The sequence below is a fragment of the Balaenoptera musculus genome, chromosome 15 (genome assembly GCF_009873245.2).
Source record: "Balaenoptera musculus isolate JJ_BM4_2016_0621 chromosome 15, mBalMus1.pri.v3, whole genome shotgun sequence".
In the NCBI taxonomy this organism is placed as follows: Eukaryota; Metazoa; Chordata; class Mammalia; order Artiodactyla; family Balaenopteridae; genus Balaenoptera; species Balaenoptera musculus.
In genome coordinates, this window is record NC_045799.1 from 28,950,514 (window position 1) to 28,978,424 (window position 27,911).

At 38.4% G+C, this 27,911-nt stretch overlaps 1 protein-coding gene across 1 annotated transcript; it reads left to right on the forward strand.

Annotated features, from left to right (window-relative positions):
* The first annotated feature begins 7,904 nt into the window (after positions 1-7,904).
* LOC118881595 (c-Myc-binding protein-like) lies at positions 7,905-16,206 on the forward strand. The gene is made up of 3 exons (XM_036826728.1): positions 7,905-7,930; positions 15,494-15,812; positions 16,162-16,206. Exons 1-3 carry the CDS (start codon positions 7,905-7,907, stop codon positions 16,204-16,206), a joined length of 390 nt encoding a protein of 129 aa, XP_036682623.1.
* Positions 16,207-27,911: the final 11,705 nt, after the last annotated feature.

Sequence of the window (27,911 nt, forward strand, 5' to 3'; positions counted from 1 at the left end):
TGCATGTGTGCAAACACACATGTATATAGTACATAAACAGAAATACATATATTTGAGTTTTTAAATATATGGGAGAGTTGTTATAGATTGAATTGTGTCTCCCAAAAAACATGTTGAAATATTCACCCTCCAGTACCTTAGAATGTGAACTTACTTGGAAAGAGTCTTTACAGAGGTAATCAAATTAAAATGATGTCATTTGGGTTGGTTCTCTTCTAATATCATTGATGTTTTCATAAAAAGGTGAAATTGGACAGAGAGGTAGACATGCACAGAGGAACAATGATGTGAAGATACAGAGAGAACACCAGCTGTAATCTAAGGAATGCTTGAGGATACCAGAAATGAGGAGAGTGGCATGGAACAGATTCTTGCTCACAGCCTTTAGAAGGAACAAATCCTGCTGATACCTTGAACTTCTGGCCTCCAGAACTATGAGATAAGAAATTTCTGTTGTTTTTGCCACCCAGTTTTAGTACCTTGTCACGATAGCCAAAGGAAATTAGTACAGGAGTGATTAGAAAAAATATCTTAAAAGAATTAAGGGGGCAATTATGATTTTAAAAAAATTTGAGAAACACTGAAACAAGGGAAGGCCATGGAGAGAGGAGGTTTCTTGGGGGGGAGAGCTGACAAATAGTCACCTCTACTGAGTTGGAGATTTGCTCAGAAACTAAGACTTTCGTTGCCAATGTCAGCAAATGGGAGTTAATTTTAGGCACAATAGACACCCTCACCCCTCACATTGCTTGAGTCAGAAAAGCTCCATGAAGGGGTTTCTAGGGCAGGGACCCTTAGGGTGATTAATTTCCTCAATGAGAGGGAAGTGATTTCATGGGAATCTTAGCTGTGCAATTAATTTTCCTTTTTCACTTCTTACTTAGGATGATAACTTTGAATTAATGTCATCAAATTAAGGGATATTTCTCTAAAACCAACAGATAAGTTTAAAATAAAAGTTGTCATTTATTTATCAAATATTAATTAAGAATATAAATAAGAAAATATTTGTATTAAAGTTTGGGCCATTAGCCTATTTCACTTTCAAGCAGGCATGCCCAGTCCCCGTCCCCAAGCCTAGTATAGAAAAATTCTTTTTAAAAATAATTGTATTGAATATAGTTGATTTACAATGTTATGTTTAATTTCTGCTGCACAGTAAAGTGATATATATATATATATATCTATCTATCTATCTATATATATATATATATATTCTTTTCATATTTTTTCCATTATGGTTTATCACAGGATATTGAATATAGTTCCCTGTGCTATACAGTAGGACCTTATTGTTTATCCATCCTATATATAATAGTTTGCAACTGCTAATCTCACACTCCCAATCCTTCCCTCCCCCACCCCTCCCCCTTGGCAACCACAAGTCTATTCTCTTTAACAGTAAGTCTATTTTTTTCGTATATATGTTCATTTGTGTTGTATTTTAGATTCCACATATAAATGACATCATATGTATGTGCCTTTCTGTTTCTTACTTACTTCACTTAATATGATAATCTATAGGTCCATCCATGTTGCTACAAATGGCCTTATTTCCTTCTTTTTAATGGCTGAGTAATATTCCATTGTAATATTTTAAAAGCTGCAGCTTTAGGGTCAAGAACCTAATTTAACACAAATCTAGGGGATGACAATGCTCTCTAGAGACCTGGAAGGCCAGCAAATGCCATCTACATATTCTTTCTCAGTTGCATCTCCTGAAAGAAGCTTGTGCGCATGTCTGGTGCCCTAGATTTTTGTAACTGCTGCTTTGGGGATGCCCACCTTGATAATCTAGCTCAGGTGGCCAGTTGGGCTCATGTTTGCAGGTCCCACAGGAGTGTAGCAAACAAAGAAACAGTTATTAAATAGCTATGTCCCAGGGCTTAGCACTGAGGCAGTAGCCAGGAATGCCCATTTCCCAGTATTTCTCTTAAAGAGGAAGGTATTTGCATACTTTAAAGGTTGTTGCCTGAGGGTCCACCTTCGAATCAGCCTGTAACTAGGTGCTGGCTGAGATGCTCCCCTTTGGGACACTGACAGGTCTTAGAACTCTTAACTAATGGGAACCACTAACAACAAAAGAAGCAACTTGGGCAACAACGGATGTTTGAGAGACAAAAGAGAGCTAAGACTGAGCTGAAGGATAAAATTAATATCCTACACAAGATGACACTATCAAACTGGGAAAGGAAGCTGTTTTATCTAATGCATAGAAACCAAAACAGAGTAAAGGTGAATGAAGAAACAGAGGAATATGTTCCAAACAAAAAAACAAGATAAAACTCCAGAAACACACCTTAATGAAAAGAAGATAAGTGATTTACTTGATAAAGATTTCAAAACAATGCTCATAAAGATTCTCACTGAGGTCAGGAGAATAAGACAAAAAAGTGAGAATTTGAACACAGAGATAGAAAATATAATAAATGACCAAACAGAAATAACAGAAGTGAAGAATACAATAACTGAAAAAAAAATTCAATAGAGGGTTCCAACAGTAGACCACATGAAGCAGAAGAAAGGATCAGAGAACTCAGAAACAAAGAAGTGAAATTCATCCAATCAGAGGAGCAAAAATAAAAATGAATTATAAAGAGTAAATATTGCTTAAGGGACTGATGAGACATCATCAAGTGGACCAATATTTTTACTACTGAGTTGAAGAAGAAGAAGAAGAGAAAGAAGAAGAAGAAGAAGAAGAAGAAGAAGAAGAAGAAGAAGAAGAAGAAGAAGAAGAAGAAGAAGAAGAAGAAGAAGAAGAAGAAGAAGAAGAAGAAGAAGGAGAAGGAGAAGGAGAAGAAGGAGAAGGAGAAGAAGAAGAAGAAGAAGAAGAAGAAGAAGAAGAAGAAGAAGAAGAAGAAGAAGAAGAAGAAGAAGAAGAAGAAGAAGAAGAAGAAGAAGAAGAGGAAGAGGAAGAGGAAGAGGAAGAAGAAGAAGAAGAAGAAGAAGAACAACAACAACAACAACAACAACAGCAGAACAGGAAGGGGAGAGAGAGGGAGAGGCAGAAAGCTTATTTGAAGAAATAATGGCTGAAAACTTTTGTAACTTGGAGAAAGAAACTGATATCAAGATCTAGAAAGCCTAGAGAGTTCCAAATAAGATGAATCAAAATGACCCACATCAAGACACATTATAATTAAATTGTCAAAGGTTAAATACAAGGAGAGAATCCTAAAATCAGTGAAAGAAAAAAAAACTTATTACATACAGGGGAACCTCCATGAGGGTATCAAAATCTTTGTGAGCAGAAACTTTGTAGGCCAGAAGGGAGTATCATGATATATTCAAAGTGCTGAAAGAAAAAAACCTCCACAAAACTACCAACCTAGTATACTTTATCCAGTAAAATTGTCCTTCAGAATTGAAGGAGAGAGAGAGTTTTCCAGACAACCAAAAGCTGAAGGAATTTATCACCATTTGACTGGTATTAAAAGAAATGGTAAAAAGACTTATTCAAGTTGAAATGAAAGGATGGTAAATAGTGATAGGAAAACAAATGAAAGTACATATCTCACAGGTAAAGATAATATATAGTTAAATTCAGAATACTTTAGTTGTAATGGTGGTTGGTAAATCACACATAAATCTAGTATAAATGTTCAAAGACAAAAGTAGTAAAAATAACTTTAACAAGGTAAAAAGATGTAAATTGTGACATCAAAAACATAAAATATGAGGGGGAAGAGTAAAAATGTACAGCTTAAATATTAATTCAAATTTAATGTTTGTTAGTTGAAAATAGACTATTATAAATATAAGATGTTTTATATAAGCTTAATGGTAACCTCAAGGCAAAAATCTATATTAGATACACAAAAGACAAAGACAAAGGAACTGAAGCATACAGCTATAGAAAATAATCGAATTAAAAAGGAAGAGCTGTAAGAGAAGAAAGAAAAGGAACAAAAGAATTACAAAGTAGCTGGAAAACAACAAAATGACAATAGGAAGTGGACATCTATCCATAATTACTTTAAATGTAAATGGACTAAATTCTCCAATCAAAAAACATAGAGTGGGTAAATCAATAAAAAATATGACCCAACTATATGCTGCCTACAAGAGACTCAATTCAACTATAAGGACACACAAGAATTGAAAGTTAAGGAATGGAAAAAGATATTCCATGCAAACAGAACTAAAAGAAAGCACAGGTTGCTATACTGATATCAGATAAAATAGACTTTAAGCCAACAAACGACTGTAGTAAGACAAAAAAGTCATTATATAATGATAAAGGGGTCAAACAAACAATAGGATATGCTATTTGTAAATGTATATTTACAAATAGAGCAAAGGAGCACCCAAATATAGAAAGCAAATATTAAGAGAGTTGAAGGAAGAAACAGATAGCAATAAAATAATACTAAGGGATTTCAATATCCCACTTTCCACAACTACATGTTTAGATGATATGGACTTAACAGACATTACTTTCAACAAAGTGGCTATAGAGGGAAATTACCTCAAAATAGTAAAGGCTGTATATGACAAGCCCACACTTCACATCATACTCAACAGTGGAAAAAAACCCAAACAAACAAACACTGAAAGCTTTTCCCTTTAAACTCAGGAAACAGACAAGAATGTCCACTCTTGCCACTTTGATTCAACATAGTATTGGAAAACCTAGTGAGAGCAACTAGGCAAGAAAAGGAAATAAAAGTATCCAAATCGGAAAGAAAGAAGTAAAAATGTTACCATTTGCAGATAACATGATATTATAGATACAGTTTTTTTCCTTATACTTGATTTCTAATCTCATAGCATTGTGGTTGGAAAAGATGCTTAATATGATTTCAATTTTCTTAAATGTACCAAGGTTTGTTTTATTGCCCAGTAGGTGAGCTATCCTGCAAAATGTTCCCTGTGCACTTGAAAAGAATGTGTATTCTGCTGCTGCTCAGATGAATGCTTTATAAATATCAATTAAGTCCGTCTGATCTAATGTGTCATTTAAGGCCTGTGTTTCCTTATTGATTTTCTGTCTGGCTGATCTGTCCATTGGGAAGTGGGGTATAAAGTCTCCCACTATTATTGTGTTACTGTCGATTTCTCCTTGTATGGCTGTTAGCTTTTGCCTTATATTTTGAGGTGTTCCTATGTTGGGTGCATATATATTTACAATTGTTATATTTTCTTGGATTGATCCTTGATCATTATGTAGTGTCCTCCTTTGTCTCTTGTAACAGTCTTTATCTTAAAGTCTATTTTTTTCTGATATGAGTATTGCTACTCCAGCTTTCTTTTGATTTCCATTTGCATGGATTATCTTTTTCCATTCCCTCACTTTCAGTCTGTATGAGTCCCTAGATCTGAAGTGGGTCTCTTGTAGACAGCATACATACAGGTCTTGTTTTTGTATCCATTCAGCTAGTCTATGTCTTTTGGTTGGAACATTTAATCTATTTACGTTTAAGGTAATTATAAATATGTATATTCTTATTGCCATTTTGTTAATTGCTTTGGATTTGTTTTTGTTGGTCTTCTTTTTTCCCTTACTCTTTTGCTCTCTTGTGATTTGATGATTATCTTTAGTGTTGTGTTGGATTCCTTTTTCTTTTTTGTGTGTATATCTATTGTAGGCTTTTGGTTTGTGGTTACCATGAGGTTTTGATATAGCAAGTCTATATGTATAGACTTGCTATATCAAGTATATATATCTATATATATATAGATATATCTTATATATCTATATATAAGATATTTGTGTGTTAGGTTGCTGGTCTCTTAATTTCAAATGCATTTCCCATTTCCTGCATTTGTACTCTCCTCTTCTCATGACTGCTGGTTTTGATATCATATTAGTGTGTGGATGATTTCCTACATTTACTGTATGTTTGTTTTTACTGGTGAGCTTTCTCATTGATAATTTTCTTGTTTCTAGTTGTGACCTTTTCTTTTCTGCCTAGAGAAGTTCCTTTAGCATTTGTTGCAAAGCTGGTCTGGTGGTGCTCAATTCTCTTAGCTTTTGCTTGTCTGTAAACTTTAGATTTCTCCATTGAATCTGAATGAAAGCCTTGCTAGGTAGAGTATTCTTGGTTGTAGTTTTTTGCCTTACATCACTTTAAATTTATCGTGCCACTTCCTTCTGTCCTGCAGAGTTTCTGCTGAGAAATCAGCTAATAACGTTAGGGGGATTCCCTTGTATGATATTTGTTGCTTTTTCCTTGTTGCTTTTAATATTTTCTCTATATCCTTAATTTTTGTCAATTTGATTAATATGTGTCTTGGCTTGTTCCCCCTTGGGTTTATCCTGTATGGGTCTCTCAGCTTCCTGGACTTGGGTGAATGTTTGCTTTCCCATGTTAAGGAAGTTTTTGGCGATCATCTCTTTATTTTCTTAGGCCCTTTCTCTCTCTCTTCTCATTCTGGGACCCCTATGATGTAAATGTTGGTGCATTTAATGTTGTCCCAGAGGTCTCTTAGACTGTCCTCATTTTTTTTCATTCTTTTTTCTTTATTCTATTCCATGGCAGTGATTTCCATCATTCTGTGTTCCAGCTCACTTATCCATTCTTCTGCCTCATTTATTCTGCTATTGTTTCCTTCTAGTGTATTTTTCATTTCAGTTATCATGTTGTTCAACTCTGTTCTTTATATCTTCTAGCTCTTTGTTAAACATTTCTTGTGTCTTTTTGGTCTGTGCCTCCATTATCTTGCCAAGATCTTGGATCATCTTTACTATCATTACTCTGAATTCTTTTTCAGGTAGATTACCTTTCTCCACTTCACTTAGTTGTTCTTCTTGGGTTTTATCTTGTTCCTTCACCTGGAATATATTCATCTCCTGTCTCATTTTGTCTTTCTATGTTTGCAGTCTCCATTCCACAGGCTGCAGGATCGTAGTTCCTCTTGCTTCTGGTGTCTGCCCCCTGGTGGGTGAGGCTGGTCTAAGAGACTTATGCAGGCTTCCTTGTGGGTGGGTGCCTGCCCACTGGTGAGTGGAGCTGGGTCTTATCACTCTGGTGGGCAGGACCATGTCAAGGGGTGAGGTTAGAGGCAGCTGTGAGCTCAGAAAGGCTTTAGGCAGCCTGTCTGTTGGTGGGTAAGGCTGTGTTCCTGCCCTGTTGGTTGTTTGGCCTGAGGTGTCCCGGCACTGGCATCTACAGCCTGTTGGGTGGGGCCAGTTTTTGGTGTCAAAATGGTGGCCTCCAGGAGAGCTCACACCAATGAATATTCTCTAGTACCTCTTCCACCAGTGGCCTTGTCTCCACAGTGAGCCACAGCCACCCCCTGCCTCCCCAGGAGATCCTCCAAGACCAGCAGGTAGGCCTGGCCCAGGCTTCTATGAAGTCACTGATTTCCCCCTGTTTCCTGGTGGACACAACTTGTGTGCACCCTCCAAGAGTGGAGTTTCTGTTTCCATCAGTACTGTGGAGTTCCCGTGATCAAGCCCTACTGGCCTTCAAAGCCAAATGTTCTGGGGGCTCCTCTTCCCAATGCCAGACCCCCAGAAGAGGGAGCCTGACATGGGCTCGAACTCTCAGTCCTTTAGGAGAACTCTGCTATATAATTATTTTCCAGTTTGTGGGTCACCCACCTGGAGGGTATGGGATTTGATTGTATCATAAATGCACCCTCTCTACCTTCTTGTTGTAAATTCTTTGTCTTTGGATGTAGAACATCTTTTTTTTTTTTTTTTGGTAGGTAGGTTCCAGTCCATTTTTTTGTTGATGGTTACTCAGCAGTTAGTTGTGATTTTGGTGTTGTTGTGAGAAGAGGTGAGCTCAAGTCCTCCTCTGCCATCTTGTCTCCACAGCCTGATATTATATACAGAAACCACTAAAGATTCCACCAAAAGTCTGTTAGAACTAATAAGCAAATACAGTAAAATTACAGGATATTAAATCAATATATAAAAATCGGTTGCATTTCTATACATTAATAAAGAAATAATGGCGCTGCACAAGACGGCGGAAGAGTAAGACACGGAGATCACCTTCCTTCCCACAGATACATTAGAAATACATCTACACGTGGAACTGCTCCAACAGAACACACACTGAACGCTGGCAGAAGACGTTAGACCTCCCAAAAGGCAAGAAATTCCCCCACGTACTTGGGTAGGGCAAAAGAAAAAAGAAATAACAGAGACAAAAGAATAGGGACGGGACCCGAACCAGTGGGTAGGAGCTGTGAAGGAGGAAAGGTTTCCACATACTAGGAAGCCCTTTTGCGGGCGGAGACTGCTGGTGGCAGAGGGGGGAAGCTTCGGAGCCACGGAGGAGAGCACAGCCACGGGGTGCAGAGGGCAAAGCAGAGAGATTCCCGCACAGAGGCTCGGCACCGACCAGCACTCACCAGCCCGAGAGGCTTGTCTGCGCACCTGCCGGGGCGGGCGGGGGCTGGGAGCTGAGGCTCGGACTTCGGTCGGATCGCAGGGAGAGGACTGGGGTTGGCTGTGTGAACACAGCCTGAAGGGGGCTAGTGCGCCACGGCTAGCCGGGAGGGAGTCCGAGAAAAAGTCTGCAGCTGCCAAAGAGGCAAGAGACTTTTTCTTGCCTCTCTGTTTCGTGGTGAGCAAGGAGAGGGGATTCAGAGCGCTGCCTAAACGAGCTCCAGAGACGGGCGCGAGCTGCAGCTATCAGCGCGGACCCCAGAGATGGGCATGAGACGCTAAGGCTGCTGCTGCCGCCACCAAGAAGCCTGTGTGCGAGCACAGGTCACTATCCACACCGCCCCTCCCGGAAGCCTGTGCAGCCCGCCACTGCCAGGGTCCCGTGATCCAGGGACAACTTCCCTGAGAGAACGCATGGCACGCCTCAGGCTGCTGCACCGTCACACCGGCTTCTGCTGCCTCAGGCTCGCCCTGCATCCGTACCCCTCCCTCCCCCCGGCCTGAGTAAGCCAGAGCCTCTGAAGCACCTGCTCCTTTAACCCCGTCCCGTGTGAGCGAAGAACAGACGCCCTCAGGTGACCTACATGCAGAGGCGGGACCAAATCCAACGCTGAACCCCGGGAGCTGTACGAACAAAGAAGAGAAAGGGAAATTTCTCCCAGCAGCCTCAGAAGCAGCGGATTAAAGCTCCACAAACAACTTGAGGTACCTGCATCTGTTGAATACCTGAATAGACAACGAATCATCCCAAATTCAGGAGGTGGACTTTGGGAGCAGGATATATTAATTTTTCCCCTTTTCTTTTTTTTGTGAGTGTATATGTGTATGCTTCTGGGTGAGAATTTGTCTGTATAGCTTTGCTTCCACCATTTGTCCTAGGGTTCAGTACGTCCGTTTTTTTGATCTTTATTTTTTACTTAAAAACGTTATTTCTTAATACTTTTTTCCTTATTCTTTATTTTAAAAAATTGAAAAAAATTTTCTTAATAAATTTTTCCTTATTTTTTATTATAAAAAATTAATAAATTTATTTTTAAAAATAAAAAATTTTTTTCTTAATAAATTTATTCTTAATAATTTTTTTCTTATTTTTTAGTATAATAGCTTTATTTTATTTTATTTTATCCTCTTGCTTTCTTTCTTTCTATTTTTTCTCCCTTTTATTCTGAGCCGAGTGGATGAAAGGCTCTTGATGCTCCAGCCAGGCATCAGGGCTGTGCCTCTGAGGTGGGAGAGCCAACTTCAGGACACTGGTCCACAAGAGACCTCCCAGCTCCATGTAATACCAAACGACGAAAATCTCTCAGAGATCTCCATCTCAACATCAAGACCCAGCTTCACTCAACGACCAGCAAGCTACAGTGCTGGACACCCTATGCCAAACAACTAGCAAGACAGGAACACAGTCCCATCCATTAGCAGAGAGGCTGCCTAAAATCATAATAAGGCCACAGACACCCCAAAACACACCACCAGACGTGGACGTGCCCACCAGAAAGACAAGATGCAGCCTCATCCACCAGAACACAGGCACTAGTCCCCTCCACCAGGAAGCCTACACAAACCACTGAACCAATCTTAGCCACTGGGGACAGATACCAAAAACAATGGGAACTACGAACCTGCAGCCTGTGAAAAGGAGACCCGTAACACAGTAAGATAAGCAAAATGAGATGACAGAAAAACACACAGCAGATGAAGGAGCAGGGTCAAAACACACCAGACCTAATAAATGAAGAGGTAATAGGCAGTCTACCTGAAAAAGAATTCAGAATAATGATAGTAAGGATGATCCAAAATCTTGGAAATAGAATAGACAAAATGCAAGAAACATTTAACAAGGACATAGAAGAACTAAAGAGGAACCAAGCAATGATGAAAAACACAATAAATGAAACTAAAAATACTCTAGATGGGATCAATAGCAGAATAACTGAGGCAGAAGAACGAATAAGTGACCTGGAAGATAAAATACTGGAAATAACTACTGCAGAGCAGAATAAAGAAAAAAGAATGAAAAGAACTGAGGACAGTCTCAGAGACCTCTGGGACAGCATTAAACGTACCAACATTCGATTTATAGGGGTCCCAGAAGAAGAAGAGAAAAAGAAAGGGACTGAGAAAATATTTGAAGAGATTATAGTTGAAAATTTCCCTAATATGGGAAAGGAAATAGTTAATCAAGTCCTGGAAGCACAGAGAGTCCCATACAGGATAAATCCAAGGAGAAACACACCAAGACACATATTAATCAAACTATCAAAAATTAAGTATAAAGAAAACATATTAAAAGCAGCAAGGGAAAAACAACAAATAACACACAAGGGAATCCCCATAAGGTTAACAGCTGACCTTTCAGCAGAAACTCTGCAAACCAGAAGGGAGTGGCAGGACATACTTAAAGTGATGAAGGAGAAAAACCTACAACCAAGATTACTCTACCCAGCAAGGATCTCATTCAGATTTGATGGAGAAATTAAAACCTTTACAGACAAGCAAAAGCTGAGAGAATTCAGCACCACCAAACCAGCTTTACAACAAATGTTAAAGGAACTTCTCTAGGCAAGAAACACAAGAGAAGGAAAACACCTGCAATAACAAACCCAAAACATTTAAGAAAATGGGAATAGGAACATACATATCGATAATGACCTTGAATGTAAATGGATTAAATGCTCCCAGCAAAAGACACAGACTGGCTGAATGGATACAAAGACAAGACCCATATATATGCTGTCTACAAGAGACCCACTTCAGACCTAGGGACACATACAGACTGAAAGTGAGGGGATGGAAAAAGATATTCCATGCAAAGGGAAATCAAAAGAAAGCTGGAGTAGCTAACCTCATATCAGAAAAAAATAGACTTTAAAATAAATGCTACTACAAGAGACAAAGAAGGCCACTATATAATGATCAAGGGATCGATCTAAGAAGAAGGTATAACAATTGTAAATCTTTATGCACCCAACATCGGAGCACATCAATACATAAGGCAAATACTAACAGCCATAAAAGGGGAAATTGACAGCAACACAATCATAGTAGGGGACTTCAACACCCCACTTTCACCAATGGACAGATCATCCAAAATGAAAATAAATAAGGAAACACAAGCTTTAAATGATACATTAAACAAGATGGACTTAATTGATATTTACAGGACATTCCACCCCAAAACAACAGAATACACATTTTTCTCAAGTGCTCATGGAACATTCTCCAGGATAGATCGTATCTTGGGTCACAAATAAAGCCTTGGTAAATTTAAGAAAATTGAAATCATATCAAGTATCTTTTCCAACCACAACGCTATGAGACTAGATATCAATTACAGGAAAAGATCTGTAAAAAATACAAACACATGGAGGCTACACAATACACTACTTAATAACGAAGTGATCACTGAAGAAATCAAAGGGGAAATCAAAAATACCTAGAAACAAATGACAATGGAGACACGACAACCCAAAACCTATGGTATGCAGCAAAAGCAGTTCTAAGAGGGAAGTTTATAGCAATAAAAGCCTACATCAAGAAACAGGAATCATCTCGAATAAACAACCTAACCTTGCACCTAAAGCACTTAGAGAAAGAAGAACAAAAAAATCCCAAGGCTAGCCAAAGGAAAGAAATCATAAAGATCAGATCAGAAATAAATGAAAAAGAAATGAAGGCAACAATAGCAAAGATCAATAAAACTAAAAGCTGGTTCTTTGAGAAGATAAACAAAATTGATAAAGCATTAGCCAGACTCATCAAGAGAAAAAGGGAGAACACTCAAATCAATAGAATTAGAAATGAAAAAGGAGAAGTAACCACTGACACTGCGGAAATACAAACTATCATGAGAGATTACTACAAGCAACTCTATGCCAATAAAATGGACAACCTGGAAGAAATGGACAAATTCTTAGAAATGCACAACCTGCCAAGACTGAACCAGGAAGAAATAGAAAATATGAACAGACCAATCACAAGCACTGAAATTGAAACTGTGATTAAAAATCTTCCAACAAACAAAAGCCCAGGACCAGATGGCTTCACAGGTGAATTCTATCAAACATTTAGAGAAGAGCTAACACCTATCCTTCTCAAACTCTTCCAAAATACAGCAGAGGGTGGAACACTCCCATACTCATTCTAAGAGGCCACCATCACTCTGATACCAAAACCAGACAAAGATGTCACAAAAAAAGAAAACTACAGGCCAATATCACTGATGAACATAAATGCAAAAATCCTCAACAAAATACTAGCAAACAGAATCCAACAGCACATTAAAAGGATCATACACCATGATCAAGTGGAGTTTATTCAAGGAATGCAAGGATTCTTCAATATACGCAAATCAATCAACGTGATACATCATATTAACAAATTGAAGGAGAAAGACCATATGATCATCTCAATCGATGCAGAGAAAGCTTTCGACAAAATTCAACACCCATTTATGATAAAAGCCCTGCAGAAAGTAGGCATAGAGGGAACTTTCCTCAACATAATAAAGGCCATATATGACAAACCCACAACCAACATTGTCCTCAATGGTGAGAAACTGAAACCATTTCCACTAAGATCAGGAACAAGACAAGGTTGTCCACTCTCACCACTATTATTCAGCATAGTTTTGGAAGTGTTAGCCACAGCAGTCAGAGAAGAAAAAGAAATAAAAGGAATCCAAATCGGAAAAGAAGAAGTAAAGCTGTCACTGTTTGCAGATGACATGATACTATACATAGAGAATCCTAAAGATGTTACCAGAAAACTACTAGAGCTAATCAATGAATTTGGTAAAGTAGCAGGATACAAAATTAATGCACAGAAATCTCTTGCATTCCTATACACTAATGATTAAAAATCTGAAAGGGAAATTAAGAAAACACTCCCATTTACCATTGCAACAAAAGGAATAAAATATCTAGGAATAAACCTACCTAAGGAGACGAAAGACCTGTATGCAGAAAATTATAAGACACTGATGAAAGAAATTAAAGGTGATACAAATAGATGGAGAGATATACCATGTTCTTGGATTGGAAGAATCAACATTGTGAAAATGACTCTACTACCCAAAGCAATCTACAGATTCAATGCAATCCCTATCAAACTACCAATGGCATTTTTCACAGAACTAGAAGAAAAAATTTCACAATTTGTATGTAAACACAAAAGACCCCGAAGAGCCAAAGCAATCTTGAGAACGAAAAATGGAGCTGAAGGAATCAGGCTCGCTGACTTCAGAGTATAGTACAAAGCTAGAGTAATCAAGACAGTATGGTATTGGCACAAAAACAGAAACATAGGTCAATGGAACAGGATAGAAAGCCCAGAGATAAACCCATGCACATATGGTCACCTTATCTTTGATAAAGGAGGCAAGCATATACAGTGGAGAAAAGACAGCCTCTTCAATAAGTGGTGCTGGGAAAACTGGACAGGTACATGTAAAAGTAGGAAATTAGAACACTCCCTAACACCATACACAAAACTAAACTCAAAATTGATTAAAGACCTAAATGTAAGGCCAGACACTATCAAACTCTTAGTGGAAAACACAGGCAGAACACTCTATGACATAAATCACAGCCACATCGTTTTTGACCCACCTCCTAGAGTAATGGAAATAAAAACAAAAATAAACAAATGGGACCTAATGAAACTTAAAAGCTTTTGCACAGCAAAGGAAACCATCAACAAGACGAAAAGACAACCCTCAGAATGGGAGAAAATATTTGCAAATGAAGCAACTGACAAAGGATTATTCTCCAAAATTTACAAGCAGCTCATGCAGCTCAATAACAAAAAAACGGACAACCCAATCCAAAAATGGGCAGAAGACCTAAATAGACATTTCTCCAAAGAAGATATACAGATTGCCAAGAAACACATGAAAGAATGCTCAACATCATTAATCATTAGAGAAATGCAAATCAAAACTACGAGATATCATCTCACACCGGTCAGAATGGCCATCATCAAAAAATCTAGAAACAATAAATGCTGGAGAGGGTGTGGAGAAAAGGGAACCCTCTTGCACTGTTGGTAGGAATGTAAATTGATACAGCCACTATGGAGAACAGTATGGAGGTTCCTTAAAAAACTAAAAATAGAACTACCATACGACCCAGCCATCCCACTACTGGGCATATATCCTGAGAAAACCATAATTCAAAAAGAGTCATGTACCACAATGTTCATTGCAGCTCTATTTACAATAGCCAGGACATGGAAGCAACCTAAATGTCCTTCATCAGATGAATGGATAAAGAAGATGTGGCACGTATATACAATGGAATATTACTCAGCCATAAAAAGAAACGAAATTGAATTATTTGTAGTGAGGTGGATGGACCTAGAGTGTGTCATACAGAGTGAAGTAAGTCAGGAAGAGAAAAACAAATACAGTATGCTAACACATATATATGGAATCTAAGGGCAAAATAAAGGTCATGAAGAACCTAGTGGCAAGACGGGAATAAAGACACAGACCTACTAGAGAATGGACTTGAGGATATGGGGAGGGGGAAGGGTAAGATGTGACAAAGTGAGAGAGTGGCATGGGCATATATACACTACCAAATGTAAAATAGATAGCTAGTGGGAAGCAACCGCATAGCACAGGGAGATCAGCTCTGTGCTTTGTGACCACCTAGAGGGGTGGGATAGGGAGGGTGGGAGGGAGGGAGATGCAAGAGGGAAGAGATATGAGAACATATGTATATGTATAACTGATTCACTCTGTTATAAAGCAGAAAGTAACACACCATTGTAAAGCAATTATACTCTGATAAAGATGTTAAAAAAAAATTACACTATGATCAAGTGTGATTTATCTCAGGGATCTAAGAATGGTTCAATATCCACAAATCAATCAATGTGATACAACACATTAACAGATTGAAAAAGAAAAATTATAAGATCATGGCTTACACATAATTTTAGCATTTGTAGTTCTTATAAAATATTTTATAATGTGCTTTAGTATTGAGGTACTTACTATGTAAACTACGTATTCACTGGTAATGTGTACACCTTATAAAAAGAGTTAGTATTAAAGAGTAAATATGTCTTAAGTAAACAAAAAAAATTATATGATCATCTCAATAGGTGCAGAAAAAGCTTTTGATAAAAATCAACATCTAGGCCAGCCACGGTCTCCAGCCCCTGCTACGCCACTGCCGCCATCACTGTGGCCCATTACAAATCCGCCAACTTGAAGGGCGAGCAGTTCCAGGGGTACTTGGAGAAGTCAGGGGTGCTGGACACGCTGACCAAGGTTTTAGTAGCCTTATATGAAGAACCAGAGAAACCTAATAGTGCTTTGGATTTTTTAAAGCATCACTTAGGAGCTGCTACACCAGAAAATCCAGAAATAGAGCTGCTTCGCCTAGAATTGGCAGAAATGAAAGAGACATATGAAGCTATTGTAGAAGAAAATAAAAAAATGAAAACAAAGGAGAAAGTTCAGTAAACTTATGGTGGAGAGAAAGAAAGTACCTCACTATAAGTCACAACATCTTTGGGAAGATATAGATTATTGCATATCAAGTATTTGTGCAGTGCAGTCATGAATGTGAATTAAGTTTTAGTTTCCCAGTAATTTTAAAGGTCTATATAAAAAGAACTTTCACTAGGTTTGATTGTATTAAATATTAAAATCACTGAGTGGTTTAAAAAGGATAGGATTTTAATATAGACTTACTGATTCAGTAATTAAATTGAATATAATAGTTAACTCGTTTTGTTACTATTAAGTTTTTTACCCAATTTAGAATAAAATTCACCTAAACTCCTCTGTCCTTGCCCCATAGCTTGCTCAGTATGAACCACCTCAGGAGGAGAAGCGTGCTGAATAGGATTCTTCTCAGTTGAAAAGACACTGAAAAATGGTTCTGTATTACTTGAATAGTTTGTATAGTATATAATCTTTTCTGAACAGATGCTATAGCACTCTTTTAATATGTTAAATTCACCTATCACACTTTGTTATAAACACATATACTTAGAAGCACCAATAAAAACTCAATATAACTTTCTTTGGGTCTTAAAAGCAGGAGAATCAAAAGGGAATCCTGAAAAAAATCTAAACACAGCCATCTAATTCATTACCTTAGTCTTACTAGGAATGATGGTACTGGTTGTATTTTAGCCAAGGAAGTTTAGCATGGAGTTATTCCTTGGTTTATCTCAGGATATGAACACAGTTATGGTCATTCTTTAAAATGAAGATGACACTGTTGTTTATATTCTCTGTAGGCAGCTGGAGAGATCTGTGTGATTATAAGATACTGTTGCATGGGGTCTCATGAATCTTCTGCTCTTATTTATATAATGTGGAACAAATGACTCTTTTTTGCCACCACTTTGCCTTAGATAATTGTGTGTGTGCCAGTGTGAACTCTGACACCACGTTTCCTTCTATGCAATCATGCCCTACCTGATGATGTTGCCTTGCTTTGCTGTGTGCTTCCGTGGGTCCCAGTTGCACATTGGCCTTTCTGTGTTGTTTTTCAATTTGCTGTAATAGCAGTTACCCTGATTGTAATTTATATAACTTTAAAGAGGATCACACCATTCCTCTGCCTTACTCAGTTGCTTAGCTGAACACAGAACAGAGGCAATATAAAATTCTGGTTCACGCACAACCTGGGACAAGAAGGGGAATGAGCCATACATATATCGTGGAAAATTATAGTTTGCGGGTATAATTATATAGTGCTTTTTTCCCTAAAAGTATTTTTCTAGCCTTGAATTCATTTTATCTTCATTATCCCTGTGAATTAAGTTGGCAAGTATAAGGGGAGGTGGGGTGCTGAATTTTTAGGTCAAAGACTGATATGAATACAAACTACTTACTAAATGTAGAACCTTGGACATATCAGTTAATTGCTCTGAGATTCACTTACCTCATCTGTTAAATGGGAATGATATCTGTGCTGCCTACCTCACAAGGTTTTTGTGAGGGTCAAATGGAATGTATGTGAAAGATTTGTAAATGGTAAGGTACTATATTCTTTTTAAAAATCTATTTATGATAAAAATTCTCAACAAAGTGGGTATAGAGGAAACATACCTCAACATAATAAAGGCCATACATAACAAACATAAAGCCAACATCATACTCAAGGGTGAAAAGCTGAAAACATTTTCTCTAAGATCAGGAACGAGACAAGGATGCCCACTCTTGCCACTTTTATTCAACATAGTATTGGTAGTCCTAGACACAGCAATCAGACAAGAAATATAAATAAAATGAATCCAAAATAGAAAGGAAGGGTGGTGGGGGGCAGTGGTGGGATGAACTGGAAGATTGGAATTGACATATATACACTAATATGTATAAAATAGATAACTAATAAGAACCTGCTGTATTAAAAAAATAAAATTAAATTTAAAAAAAAATAGAAAGGAAGAAGTAAAACTGTTAGTTTGCAGATTACATTGTATTATACATAGAAAATCACAAAGATGCCACCAAAAGAGTATTAGAATTCATCAAAGAATTCAGTAAAGTTGCAGGATACAAAATTAATATACATAATTTGTTGTGTTTCTTTGTGCTAATAACATAGTTATTCAGAAGTTTTCTTGATTTCTCTTTCTGAGCACAGAAGTTCAGAAAGAGAAATCAAGAAAATAATCCCATTTACAATTGCATCAGAAAGATTAAGATGCCTAGGAATAAATCTAACCAAGGAGGTAAAAAGTTATACTCAGAAACCTATAAGACATTTTTGAAAGGAGTTGAAAATGACACAAAAAATAATATTGTAATAACTTTGTATGGGGACAGACTTATTGTGGTGATCATCCCATAATGTATGTGAACATCAAATCATTATGTAGTACACATGAAACTAACATAATATTGTACATCAACTATACTTCAATTAAAAAATAAACTGGTCCAGGAAAGCTTACCCTGGGGAGGGTGACACATTTAGCGTCACAGCCTTGTTGGGTGACTGGGCTAACTGAGTGCCTCAGGTTTAATGAAAGGAACCATAGGTCACAGTGGTGATGGGTAATTCTGAGAGGAAAGAACCTTATTTGCAGAAGATCTTTGAATTTCCAAAGGCTGGGCTGGTAAGATAAGTTCTGGAAGGAGAGAGAACATTTATATTTGAGGTGACAGAAGCCTAAGAATAGGGTGCTGTTTAAATTTATCTGAGATCTATCTCTGGGTGGACAATGTGTTGATTCCTCTCTGCTTGTCACCACCCACAGACCCACTCTGCACCCTACTCCATCCAAGGTGTGCCCTGAAGCCGACGTCTATGCCCTTCACAGATTCCCTTGGTTGGCCTCTGCTTGGGTTCAGTCAGTGGGAGGGGCCAGCAGGCATGGGTGCTGCTGGGAGGTGAGAAAGAAGGCCAGGGTATTTACTCCTCTAGCTCTTTGCCTACTGGGCCACACCACCTGACTGCCTCCTCTCAGCAGCTGCAGCTTTTGCCTGGTTCCAGACACAGGTCCTTCGTTTTGCCCTACTGGGGTAGCAATGGTTCCCCCAAAGAGTCACTTGTGGGTTCCCTTAGCCCTGTCCACACCCTTGCACATGGCTCCTTCCTTAAACATTTTTTCAACTTGGATGGTCCCACTGCTTCCTCCAGGACTCTGCCAATACAGGGCCTGAGAAAGGGCCCAAAGCTTCACAAAACATTCAGCTGTTAACCTCAAGAGTCTTGTTCAGTCTCCATGGCAGGGGAAAGGGGGAACTTCAATTGCAGAGCCTACAAGATGACCATACAGACTGCCAAACACTGAAAAAAATTTAATTAAAAATGGACAATGGTCTTGATCAGATATTTCACCAAATAAAATATACAAATGGTAAGTAAGCACATGAAAAGATACTCAACATCACTGGTCATTAGAAAAATATGAATCAAAACCACAATAAGATACCCCTTCACATCCCTTAGGATGGCTAATATCAAAACAAATGAAACAAAACAAAACAAAATAAAAAACAGAAAATAAGTACTGGCAAAGATGTGGAGAAATTGAAACCCTGTGCCTTGCTGGTAGGAATATAAAAATGATGCAGCCGTTGTGGAAAACAGTGGTGGTTTCTTAGAAAGTTAAACACAGAATTTAGCATATGACCTAACAATTCCACTACTAGGTATATATCTCCCTCCCTCCATATTAAAAGCAGGGACTCAAACAGACACTTGTACATTAATGTTTATAGCAGCATTTTTCACAATAGCCAAAAATAGTAGAACAACCCCTAAATTTATCAACAGATGAATGTCTAAACAAAAGGGGTTCAAAAGAACATTATTCAGCCCTAATAAGCAATGATATTTTGATATGTCCCATAACATGGGTGAACCTTGAAAATATTATGCTAAGTGAAGTAAGCCAGATACAAAAGGACAAATAGATGATTCCACTTCTATGAAGTACCTAGAATAGGCAAATTCATAGAGACAAAAAGTAGAATAGAGGTTACCAGGGTCTGACGGGAAGGAGTAATGGGGAGTTATTGTTTAATGGGTACAGAGTTTCTGCTTAGGATGTTGAAAAAGTCTGGAACTGTATACTGGTGATGGTTTCATAACATTGTGATTATACTTAACACCATTGAATTTTATCCTTAAAAATGGAAAATTTCATGTTCTGTGTATTTACCATGATAAACAATACAAACTAAAACAAGGTGATCGCCCCATGTAGAGCCTTTGAATTGGACTAAATGGCTCAAGGTAAAAGATAAAATGGGTGGTTTCAAAGGCTGATAGATATGAGAAACATATACTTGAATGGGGAGAGAGAACCATGGGGGCAGCAAGCAAGGAAACAGCTGACTTCAAAGTTGTGTTTTGAAAGAACTATATTTGGACAATGAGTTATGAGTTGAAGGGACATAGTCACTGCTGGGCCAATCATTTAACTGCAGGTCCAAGAATTTCCAGTTTGATTTCACTGCCTCAGTGACTAGGCAGTTTCTGGAGACAGAGAAATACAAAAACATTCTTAAGTGGTCTTTAAAATAGGCATGGGTCTGGTGACAGGGATATTAATCAGAGGAGCAGGCTGTTGTGGCTCCAGAAATAAATTCTGTATTCTTTTCTGTTTCTTAGCTACCTCTCAAGGAGAACATTTATGGTTCATCTTTGCAGAGTGTGAGCTGGTAAACCTATCCACTAAGCATGATTTGTCACCAAACATGCCTCCTATGGAGGGTGCATGTTATTACAGGGCAGATCCAGTGGTGTGCCAAAAACATCAGGTGGTTTGGGTTTTTAAGTCTGGAGAAGATAATTGAGGTCAGGGAAGATGAACTGCTAAGACAAAAATGGGAAGAAATATGAAGGAATGATTCTTGGAGGGAGAATCAGAGGGAATAGAGGAGGGAGGAGAGAAGAGGGATCAGAGGTTTGAAAGGAGCCAGGGAATAGCAAAAATTCTACAATCTGTGTATTTATAATTGTCATATTTACATCTCTGGTCCAGGCCTTTCCCCTGGATTCTGGACTTGTATGTCCAGCCACAAACTCATCATGTTCCTTGGATGGAAATAAACATCTCAGTTAACACGTCCAAAACTGAACTCATTTCCCCCACACCCTCTATATCTCAGCTGAGCCACCTTTATTCTTCCAGACACTCAGGTTCCAAACCTGAGGAGTCTTTATCTCCCACCCCAAATCCTATGCATCAGGAAATCCTGTTGTCTCTCCTTCAGTGTCCACCCAAATTCTGACCTCCTTCCCCTGGTACTACCATCCTGGTACAAACCACTTCTTGTTTGCATGAATGAAAAGACCTCCAATGCTCTAGTCACTTCTGTCTATGTCCTGTGTAGTCTATTGTCTACCAAACACCAGAATAAGTTAAAACTCGTGTTAGATCATGTCACTTCTCCCTTCAAACTTCTCCCTTCAAAACTTTGCAATGGCAACCATTTCACTAAGAACAAAAGCCCAAATCCTTGGTCTTGGGAGGAAGATTCTATTCTCATGGCCTTTGCACATGCTGTTCCCTGTCAGGAAGGCTCTTCCCTCAGATAATCACATGGCTCACTCCAGAACCTTCTTTCAATCTTTGCTCACATTTCCCCTCCTCAGGGATGCTCACCCAAGACTACGGGTTTAAAATACATCCCACCCTACAGATTCTCTCAATTCTCTTATCTAGCTATACTTAAATTTTTTCCTTAACTCTTATCACTTTCTAATATACTATATCATTTACTATTACGTTATGTCTATTGTTTATTGTCATACCCCTACTAGGATAGATGATCCATGAGGGCAACTACTTTGTCTCTTACTCACCAATGCACCCCAAGCTCCTAAAACAGTTCCTAGCACATAGTAGGTATCTAATAAATACTTGTACGATGTGTGAATTGCCTAGCATGACACCTCCCTGATATCCTGAAGTCTATTTTAAGTGGGTAATCTCTATGGAAATTATGTCAGAAACTGTTTCCCACGTAGATGACTTGGTGAAAAACAGAAGCAACCTGCATACAAGCAGGAAGCAGAAGAGCCCAGGAGAAGAAAACCACAAACCCTCTTCCCCACACCCCACTCTTCTCCACACCCCACCCTTCCCCACACCTACTGTCAGAAGCTGCAGAAATCTCATGGGATGGAAGTGAGGCCACAATACTGAGAAGAGCAATGGTCAAACCTGTGAGCCCCAGAACCAGACAGCCTGAGTTCAAGTCATGGGTCTTCCATTTACCACTCAGTGACTTTGAAACTCTCAGTGTTTTCATTTTCTTATCTGTAAGGCAAGGGTAACAAAGAGAATATACTTTAGATGTACTAATCGCATGAGATAACAGCTCTAAGCATTTCCAACAGAGTCTGGCACACGTTCGGTGTTCAAGAAACTGAAAAGTTATTACTCATTGTATTTCCTGAGGCATGGAGGCTTCAACTGGCATTAGATGATATAGATATAACTATAACTATAGATACAGATCTTATAGGCAGGAGTCTCTATATCTTTATTTTTGTAGCTCAGAGAACCATGAATGATGAGTATATTTTTTCCATCCATATGTGAGTACAGTTAATAAAGAACCTATGAAATTTACCCAGAGAAAGCATTAATATACACACATCTAGCATCAGAATAGGCATTCCTGATATTTTTCTGAAATATTTATACTAAAAGACAAATACCTCCAATAAAATCTGCATTTCACCTAAACAAATAACACCAAAATACTTTCTTCTAGAGCAATAATAAAGAAAAATAACATAAAAATTTTAAACTAAACTTAACATAGAATCAAGGGAGGAAAGAGATGGAGATATGTATTAGTAGTTTCTTAAAGTCTATATAAAGGTTATGTAAAATCTAATAGTAAACCAGACTCCTCAGTTCCCAGCACATTATCATCATTGATCTGTGCAAGATGCCTCTTATGTATGTATATATGTGTTTAATGTATATATATATTTTAACATCTTTATTGGAGTATAATTGCTTTACAATGGTGTGTTAGTTTCTGCTTTATAACAAAGTGAATCAGTTATACATATACATATGTTCCCATATCTCTTCCCTCTTGCATCTCCCTCCCTCCCACCCTCCCTATCCCACCCCTGTAGGTGGTCACAAAGCACAGAGCTGATCTCCCTGTGCTATGCGGTTGCTTCCCACTAGCTATCTATTTTACATTTGGTAGTGTATATATGTCCATGCCACTCTCTCACTTTGTCACATCTTACTCTTCCCCCTCCCCATATCCTCAAGTCGATTCTCTAGCAGGTCTGTGTCTTTATTCCCGCCTTGCCACTAGGTTCTTCATGATCTTTTTTTTTTTCTTAGATTCCATATATATGTGTTAGCATACTGTATTTGTTTTTCTCTTTCTGACTTACTCCACTCTGTATGTGTGTATGACAGACTCTAACTCCATCCACCTCACTACAAATAACTCAATTTCGTTTCTTTTTATGGCTGAGTAACATTCCATTGTATATATGTGCCACATCTTCTTTATCCATTCCTCCGATGATGGACAGTTAGGTTGCTTCCATGTCCTGGCTATTGTAAATAGAGCTGCAATGGGGCTTCCCTGGTTGGCGCAGTGGTTGAGAGTCTGCCTGCCAATGCAGGGGACATGGGTTCGAGCCCTGGTCTGGGAAGATCCCACATGCCGCGGAGCGACTGGGCCCGTGAGCCACAACTGCTGAGCCTGAGCGTCTGGAGCCTGTGCTCCACAACAAGAGAGGCCGCGACACTGAGAGGCCTACACACCGTGATGAAGAGTGGCCCCCGCTTGCCGCAACTGGAGAAAGCCCTCACACAGAAACGAAGACCCAACACCACAGCCAGAAATAAATAAATAAATAATAAATTAATTTAAAAAAATAGAGCTGCAATGAACATTTTGGTACATGACTCTTTATGAATTATGGTTTTCTCAGGGTATATGCCCAGTAGTGGGATTGCTGGGTCGTATGGTATTTTTAGTTTTTTAAGGAACCTCCATACTGTTCTCCATAGTGGCTGTATCAATTTACATTCCCACCATCAGTGCAAGAGTGTTCCCTTCTCTCCACACCCTCTCCAGCATTTATTGTTTCTAGATTTTTTGATGATGGCCGTTCTGACCAGTGTGAGATGATATCTCATTGTAGTTTTGATTTGCATTTCTCTAATGATTAATGATGTTGAGCATTCTTTCATGTGTTTGTTGGCAATCTGTATATCTTTTTTGGAGAAATGTCTATTTAGGTCTTCTGCCCATTTTTGGATTGGGTTGTTTTTTTGTTATTGAGCTGCATGAGCTGCTTGTAAATTTTGGAGATTAATCCTCTGTCAGTTGCTTCATTTGCAAATATTGTCTCCCATTCTGAGGGTTGTCTTTTTGTCTTGTTTATGGTTTCCTTTGCTGTGCAAAAGCTTTTAAGTTTCATTAGGTCCCATTTTAAGTTTCATTAGGTCCCATTTTAAGTTTCATTAGGTCCCATTTGTTTATTTGTGTTTTTATTTCCATTTCTCTAGGAGCTGGGTCAAAAAGGATCTTGCTGTGATTTACGTCATAATGTATATCTTTTAATTTGTATATATTCTTGCACAGTGATTAGTCTCTTTGTATTTTAATTTATGTAATGCAACTGTTACATACCTCTCATTGATTCTCGCTTTTGTCATTCAGCTCTGTTTTTAAGATCCATCTATGCTTTGTGTACATGGTTACTCTCTTGCTGCATAGTTCTCCACAGTGTCAATTTCCCAGTTAGGGACACAAGCTTGCTTCCATAAATAATGGCACAATGAACATTCTCAAGATGTCTCCACCTGTATGACAATATCTTTGGGATATTCTTGGGATATATAGCTCCAGGAGAACTGCTCAGTCAGAGACTTTGTTCTTTTTGATATGACAAGGTACTACCAGCTAGTTCTTCAGAATGACTGAACCAGTCTCCATTCCCACCAGTATTTCTACCAGGTTTCCTATATCCCCACACTGTGGCTAGACTTGGCATTATTTGCTCTTTACATTTTTGAGAATCCAATAGGTGTTAAGTGGGATCTTGCTTTAATTTACACTTATTATTGGGTTGGAGTATCTCTTCATAGGCTCACTTTTTCCTTTTCTGTCAATTACTGTTCATATACTTTAGTCTATTTTCCGATTAGGCTGCTTTTCCTTTTTTTTTTTTTTTTTCATTTTCCTATTTTGTTATTGTCATTACTTTTATTTATTTATTTACTTATAAATTTTTATTGGACCTGATGTTTATTGCAGCACTATTTACAATAGCCAGGCCATGGAAGCAATCTAAATGTCCATCGACAGAGGAATGTATAAAGAAGGTGTGGTACATATACACAGTGGAATATTACTCAGTCATAAAAAGGAACGAAATAATGCCATTTGCAGTGATACGGATGGACCTAGAGATTGTCATACAGAGTGAAGTAAGTCAGAAAGAGAAAGACAAATATCGTATAATATTGCTTATATGTGGAATCTAGAAAACTGGTACAGATGAACTTATTTGCAAAGCAGAAACAGAGTCACAGATGTAGAAAACAAACTTATGGTTACCAAAGGGGGAAGTGGAGGTGGGATGAACTGAAAGATTGGGACTGACATATATACACTACTACATATGAAATAGATAACTAATGAGAACCTACTGTATAGCACACAGAACTCTACTCAATGTTCTGTGGTGACCTAAATGGGAAGGAAATCTAAAAAAGACTGGATATATGTATATGTATAACTGATTCACTTTGCTATACAGCAGAAACTAACACACCACTGTAAAGCAACTATACTCCAATAAAATTTTTTTTTTAAAGGAGTCTCTATATCTTTTATGCCCTTCTTTCCTCCTCACACCTATCCAGCATGAAAGAGGGGCTGGCTCCAAGATAGTAACACAAAATTCTACTCATTCACCAAGCGAGAAGTTTGTTTGCCTTAGAGAGTGGGAGAGGTCAAGGGCTAAATTTAGAGAAGTAGGAAAGGAGGAATGTCAGCTGAGACAGTGAAAAACTAAACATCTATTCATGTGTATTTCATCTAAACTGAAAAATGCTTTGAAGAGAACAATACAGAAGACTTAAAAATCCCATGTATCTGTGTACACTTCCTCACACCCACTCATACACATACACACATGAATACATGCATTCACAAACATATATAAAAGTGTAGCCTAGCTTGCTTGTATACAGGTGTTTTGAGGATTAAATGAAATTATAACATATACATATATACATATAAAAGGTCAGTAAAAAAAAAAAATTGGCACATAGGAACCATCCAAACACATCATTAACAAAAGTTTGGGAGTACACACAGCAGGATTTGAACTCTGGTGATCTCTGAGTGGCATGATGAGTGACTATTCTTCTAATTGCTTCTGTGTATTTTCTGATGTTTCTGCAATTAGCCCCCACTGAGAAGCTGAGCAGCACAATACAGTTCAAAGAACGAACTCAGGAGCTTGTTGGCCTGGGTTTGAATGCGTGCTCCCTGCCTTAGGTAGGTGACATCATGCAAGTTACTCTCTCTGCCTCAGTTTCCCCATCTGTAAATCAGGGGTAATAGTCATAGCTATCACACAGGGATGTTGTGGGGATTAGATGAGTTATTATGCAGAAAGTTGCTATTTTGGAGGTTGAACTACATCTATTTTGATGCCTCTGGTAACCTGCTGGTGATGCATAGACAAAGAAAACACTCAGGTCCCTGATTTCATGCTCTCAGATAATGTCCAGTCCTTGGCCTTCTGTGGCTCTCCTAGGCGTCATATCCATGTTTGCATGGTAGGGGGAGGTCCAGGGGGCAGGGAGAAGGGGATTTTACCCCAAGGAATGCTCACCTGTGAGTCCCAGCAGTAGAGTCAGCAGCAGGCAAGGAGGAGGAGGGTAAAACCAGGAGGTAGGGATGGGCATCATGCAGGCCTGATGCGCCTGCTCTGTCCAAATGTGTGAGCTGGGGAGAACCTGGACTTCCGTGCTCTGTGGAGAGGAGAGAAGCCCCCACCTCCTGTGATATAAGAAGTACCTGTGATGGGGTGAAATCTAGACAGTAACCTGCTTCTAGATTCTAACAGTTCCTCCTTCTAGATGGTGAAATAGAGATCAGGCAGAGAAGGTGAGGAGTTACTTATCTTATGTTTTCAGAGAGATTGGACAATCTTAACAGAAATAAGGTTTCCTCCCCATCTGAAGTCTCTGCTCTCTCCACTGGGCCCCTCACCCCATTCATGGTGATTCCCATTTGGAAGCCCCAAACCAAGAAGGATCTGTAGTTGTGGGCTGTGTCCCAAACTCCCAAGCCCAGGACTCTAGGATGTGGCTGGCTTGTGGACTCATTCTGCACCTGCTATAACCAAGAGATACTCACATGGAAAAAGGAAGAAGGATCGTAAGGGCATCTCAGCTTTGGGATAGAACCAGGTCTGCTCATGAAAACAGTCCCTATTCCAACCCTTTACTGATGTAGCTGGTAAAACTTAGCCCAAATGCATCATGCAATGTGAACCTTAGAACTTGTATGGCCTCCATCCAACAAAGGAATCATTTCCTGACTTCTTTCAGGAGAGGAAGTGGGTTATATGACCCAGGAATTACACTCCCAGGCATTTATTTCAAAGAAATGAAGACTATGTCCACATAAAACCTGTGCATGAATGTTACAGCGGATTTCTTTGTGTTTTTAAAAATGTTTTTAATTTTAAAAACATTTTTACCTTTACCCAATGGAAGTTTATTTCAAGTGGCAAACTTTACTAAAATTTAACTGCTTTATTAAGAAAACCTCTAAACATATAGTTAAAAAAATACTACTTCTTTAGAAGTAGGGGTTGGCAGACTTTCTATAAAGGGCCAGATAGTAAATATTTTAGACTTTGCCATATAGTTTCTCAACTCTGCTCTTGTAGCAGAAAAGCAATTATGGATAATATGTAAATGAATGTGCATGGCTGTGTTCCTATAAAACTTTATTTATAAACATTGAAATTGGAATTTCACACAATTCTCATGTGTCACAAAAATAGTATCCTTCGTTTGAATTTTTTCAATTGTTTAAAAATGTAGAAAACATTCTTAGCTC

Coding starts and splice junctions, on each gene's coding strand:
- LOC118881595 (XM_036826728.1), top strand. CDS start 7,905: ATGGCGCTGCACAAGACGGCGGAAGA. Junction 7,931..15,493: donor CTGCACAAGACGGCGGAAGA/GTAAGACACGGA, acceptor ATCAACATCTAG/GCCAGCCACGGTCTCCAGCC. Junction 15,813..16,161: donor AAATGAAAACAAAGGAGAAA/GTTCAGTAAACT, acceptor CTTGCCCCATAG/CTTGCTCAGTATGAACCACC.